General features: G+C 40.8%; 1 protein-coding gene across 1 annotated transcript; it reads right to left on the bottom strand.

Moving 5' to 3' along the window:
* Positions 1–800: 800 nt before the first annotated feature.
* Positions 801–2,030, bottom strand: LOC125377301. Its single transcript, XM_048390261.1, has one exon. It carries the CDS (start codon positions 2,028–2,030, stop codon positions 801–803), a length of 1,230 nt encoding a protein of 409 aa, XP_048246218.1.
* Positions 2,031–4,682: the final 2,652 nt, after the last annotated feature.

The raw sequence follows: 4,682 nt of genomic DNA, 5'->3' as shown, positions 1-4,682 counted from the left end.
ATGGAGCTGATCGGAAAACAATTGAATCGGATCTTCAACATTCTGAAAATGATGAGGGATTAATTTTGCAGTACACAATGTTTCATACAATGACCAATTGGCCTTTGTAAAATTCCACCTGGATGTGGAGGTTTCAGGATTCGGGTTCACAGATTTAAGAATGGTGGGAAAGTGATCGCTTCCGCAGAGGTCATCATGGACAAGCCATTCAAACTCGTTAAATAGATTTGAATCTGTGAGAGACAGATCAAGTGCTGAGTATGTTCCAGTGGCAGGATGTAAATAGGTGTTCGAATCATCATTACATATACACAAATTATTATCAGAAATGAATTCCTCAAGTATTTTCCCTTTATTGTTTGTGGTAACACTTCCCCACAGGGGGTTGTGTCCATTCAGATCCCCCACAATGATACATGGCTTGGGGAACTGATCATATAGATTTTGAAGATCAGATTGTCGAAGCAAAGTAGATGGAGGAATATACAAGGAACACAGAGTAAAGACAATGTTCAAAGTTAAACGAACAGCAACAGCTTGAAGATTTGAATTGAGAGCAACAGGGCTGTGAATCACGCCCTGTCTAACCAAGATAGACGACCCTCCAGTTGCTTTGTCACCTGGGGGGGAATATGAATGATGACAGTTATACTGCCTAATATCAAATTTATCTGTACTTTTAAGGTATGTCTCCTGTAGACATAGAGCAGACGGTTTGAGATCCTGTATCAATAATTGAAGGTCATTAAAATTATTCCTAAGTCCTCTACAATTCCATTGGAGTATAGTAGGTGAATGACTCATGGTGGTTCAATAGGCGACCTCTCACGTGAACGTGAGGGTTGAGAACTCCCATCAGTATGCTGTGAGGATGGAGTTACTTCCATATCCAGAGCACTGTAAGAGTTGTGGATAGGCACCTCTGAAAGGTCGAGATTCCTGGATGATTTATTTCTTTGTGACTTTTTCTTTTCATTTTTTTTCCGATGGACAGATTCAGTTGCAGGTCGTTCAAGTACTAAGTCAGGAGGAGTCTGACTCTCTGCCGTAGACGTTGTAGGTGGTGCTAATGTAGGAGCATGAGATTTGTCAAGCTCGATATCAGTTGTAGTTGCCACGGGTCGATCAGATTTGACCCAAGTCAATTCCGTCTGACACGAGACAGAAGAAGATTGAACTGGCTTAGAGATAGCAGCAGAGTAGTTAAGGGTTGATTGATGTGGTGACTGAGATTGAAAGAGTTGTCTAGCCTCTCCAAAGGTGACGTTTTTTTCACATTTTATTTTCAGTATTTTTGATTCATTTTGCCATACAGGGCAGAGTTTAGAGGATGCCATATGTTTTCCATCACAGTTTACACATTTGAGTGTTTGCTGGCAATCAGTACTGTCATGGTTGTCACCACAACGTTGGCAAACAACGGAGCGAGTACATGATTTAGAGCCATGGCCAAAATGTTGACACCTAAAGCACCGGAGTGGATTGGGGACATACACCTCCACTCCGATGTTGACATAACCAGCTTTGATTGACTGAGGTAATGAAGATCTACAAAATGTGAATAGGTAGGTGTTAGTCTTTTCAATAGTTGAATCGTCCTTCTTTCTTGTGAAACGTTTCACAGAAGACACACCTTGATTTTCCAATTCATCTGCTATTTCTTGTTCTGACATGTCGGACAAGGAACGAGTCCTGTCACGAACAATGCCTCTGCAAGAGTTGAGTGTACGGTGTTCAGTAACAACAACCTCAACATTGGCAAATGTACTAACTGATAATAGATTGAGGGATTGTTGTTTTCTGACACATTCAACAAGAAGGGAGCCAGAAGGAAGTCGGGTCACATTTTTAACATCACCGCAATAGCCATGGATTGCCTTAGAAATGGCAAAGGGATTAAGTTTGATAGGTTGATGATCTTTAGCTTCGATCATGAGGAATCGAGCCCAGGAATCAAAATTTGCAACAGCCTCATCAGATGAGCTTGATTCTAAATGTCGACGCTTTGAACCAGAATGATTGTGAGCCATGGTGAAATAAAAGTGTTTCGGCATACCTGTTCCCCACCCACCATGGAGTGTCAACAAGGACAGTGTTGTAGCCCATCGGATTTCCAGCATGCAAACACCAGGGATACAGGGATGCTATACTCCAGCAAATATGACTTGAATAGCTATATTTATCAACCAGATGTAGTGCCAGGCAGGTTCAGTCCATGACAAGAAACTGGAGACATACAGAATACAGAGGTCAACATCACCAGATTGGCCCATGAGCCACCGCCTTCTGGCGTAAGACTCTAGGCAATTTATTCCATCAAAAATTGGTAATTCATACAAAGTATGCTTGGCCAAGTCCAAAATATACATTATAATACAACACAGGAGTGCATATACAATATTACGCACAGGGCCTGGCATGACCAGCCGATTGATAAGACCGGGCCCATCTTGCCACCCGTCTAGGCGAAGTAAGGGTCGAAGTAGTGTGTTGGGCAAAGGAACACAGTTCCAGGAACCAGTGCCCTCAACTACCAGACTCCCATCCTCCGCCGACACAGGGACGCAACCCACGGCAAACGGGCTGCCCGCTTTGGTCGCCTCTTACGACCAGCAATGGGGTGCTGTGGAAATATTCTACCCCGGTTCCACACGGGGTAAGAGCGATTAGCGTTACCCAGCACTCACCACGAGGAGGTTGCTCTTCACGAGTGCCACATATATTGTAAGGAATTATAAAAGCGCATAGCACAATACATGACGATACGATATAAAAATGGGCCAGCAGCTGAAGTTAGATCACCACGCTAGGGTCCATGGGGACTTACAGTACTTTTGCTACCTGCATGGACCCCAGCCGGATTTACATCATCCCTTCAGCTGTTGGCGATTATTGACAAGTTTAGCCAAAGTTAAACGAACAGATATACTACGAATAAAAACGTGGCTGAAATAAATATACTTTGAAAGACGTGGTCTTAAATACCCTCTCAGGGGGACAATAATTTTACACTACTTTAACCCCCTTCGAGGATATAGCCACTAACAATCTCAGTGATTGATTAATTCAACCAATTATAAAATGAATTTATTTATTTACAACAATCAAAATTTATGAATTAATTCCATTTCCTTTGAAAAATCAAGAATAAAATGAGTACTTACCTGTGTAAAAAGGTCCTTCATAGTTGAAACTTTGAAATATTTATCCCTTGTGATGGAAAATCAACACAGTCAAGCAGGACGTGCTTGACCGTGATTCTTTCATCACAAGGGATGCAGAATGGAGGATCCTCACTTTTTAAAATATATTCATGAGTATACCGTGAATGGCCAATACGACATCGTCTTAAAATGACCTCTTGAAATCACGACTGACAACCCAAGTAGGTATAACCGATATTTGCTTTTATTGCATGTAATTTATTTATACCCACTTGGGTGTCCCACTTCTTCTGCATTAGATCTCTGATGTAAGATCTAATGACAGGTTTATAATCACTGTATGGTATAAGAAGTGGTGTCACAGATTTGTCGAGTGCTGCTTTTGCAGCAGCATCGGCCATTGAATTACCAACAATTCCAACATGGCTGGGAAGCCAACAAAAGACGATGTCGTATTGGCCAGTAGCAAGTTTGTTATGTAGTTCTATGATGTCTAGTAAAATTGGATGCTTACACGAAGTATTTTTAATAGCCTGAAGACAGGAGAGAGAGTTTGAACAAATTATGAATTCCTTATGTTTAGTCTGTCTATTAATATAGTCTAAAGCAGTTAAAATAGCCTTTGATTCAGCTGTGAAAATGGTTGAATTATTAGGTAATCGAGTTGATAAAGTTATGGATCCAATGACAGTGGCGCTAGCAACAGCATCACCATCCTTGGATCCATCAGTAAAAATAGATTTGTAAGTATCATATTCACTTCTTAACTGATTATATTCTTGTTGATATTGTAGTTGATTAGTGTCAAATGTTTTAAGTTTAGATAAGGTAAGATCCACCTGCGGCTTTACCAGCTGCCAAGATGGAGAAGAAAGCAGGCGAAAAGGAGCTTTATCTTCGAGAGCAATATTTGCAGCATTTATAAAAGGTTTAATTCTTATTCCTAGAGGCGGAATAAGAGATGATTTCTACTGTACAGTTCCTCATAAAGAGGATTAAATACACAATTGTATGCAGGGTTAGACTGATGAGAATATAATTTTGTGATGTACTGTAATGTTAGTTTAATACGGCGTTGTTTAAGTGATGGCTCATCGGCCTCAACAAATAGACTGGCAATGGGAGAAGTTCTGAAAGATCAAAGGCAAAGCCTCAGACCCTGGTGATGTATGGGATCAAGTAATTTAAGATTACTTTTAGAGGCTCCACCATAGATGATGGAGCCATAATCGAGCTTAGAAAGGACAAGTGATCTATATAAGTGAAGGAGGGTCGTTTGATCACCTCCCCACTTCGAATTAGAAACAACCTTTAATAAATCTAGTGCCTTCAGACATTTAGCTTTCAAAATGGGCTAGAGATCGTCAGTCACTGAAGGGTGATCACCATACTAGGGACCATGGGGACTTATAGTACCTTTGCTTCCTTCATGGACCCCGGTAGGATTTATATCACCCTACAGTCATTGACGATAATTGACTAGTTAAGCCTAAGATTAAAATGACAAAAATACTACGT

This window comes from Haliotis rufescens, unplaced genomic scaffold, assembly GCF_023055435.1.
Source record: "Haliotis rufescens isolate VD_foot unplaced genomic scaffold, xgHalRufe1.0.p SCAF_89, whole genome shotgun sequence".
Taxonomy (NCBI): domain Eukaryota; kingdom Metazoa; phylum Mollusca; class Gastropoda; order Lepetellida; family Haliotidae; genus Haliotis; species Haliotis rufescens.
The sequence above is the reverse complement of the archived record's forward strand: the minus strand, read 5'-3'. Positions and strand labels throughout refer to the sequence as shown.

Excerpts from the sequence above, each read along its gene's own strand:
- LOC125377301 (XM_048390261.1), bottom strand. The coding sequence starts at position 2,030 with ATGGCTCACAATCATTCTGGTTCAAAGCGTCGACATTTAGAATCAAGC.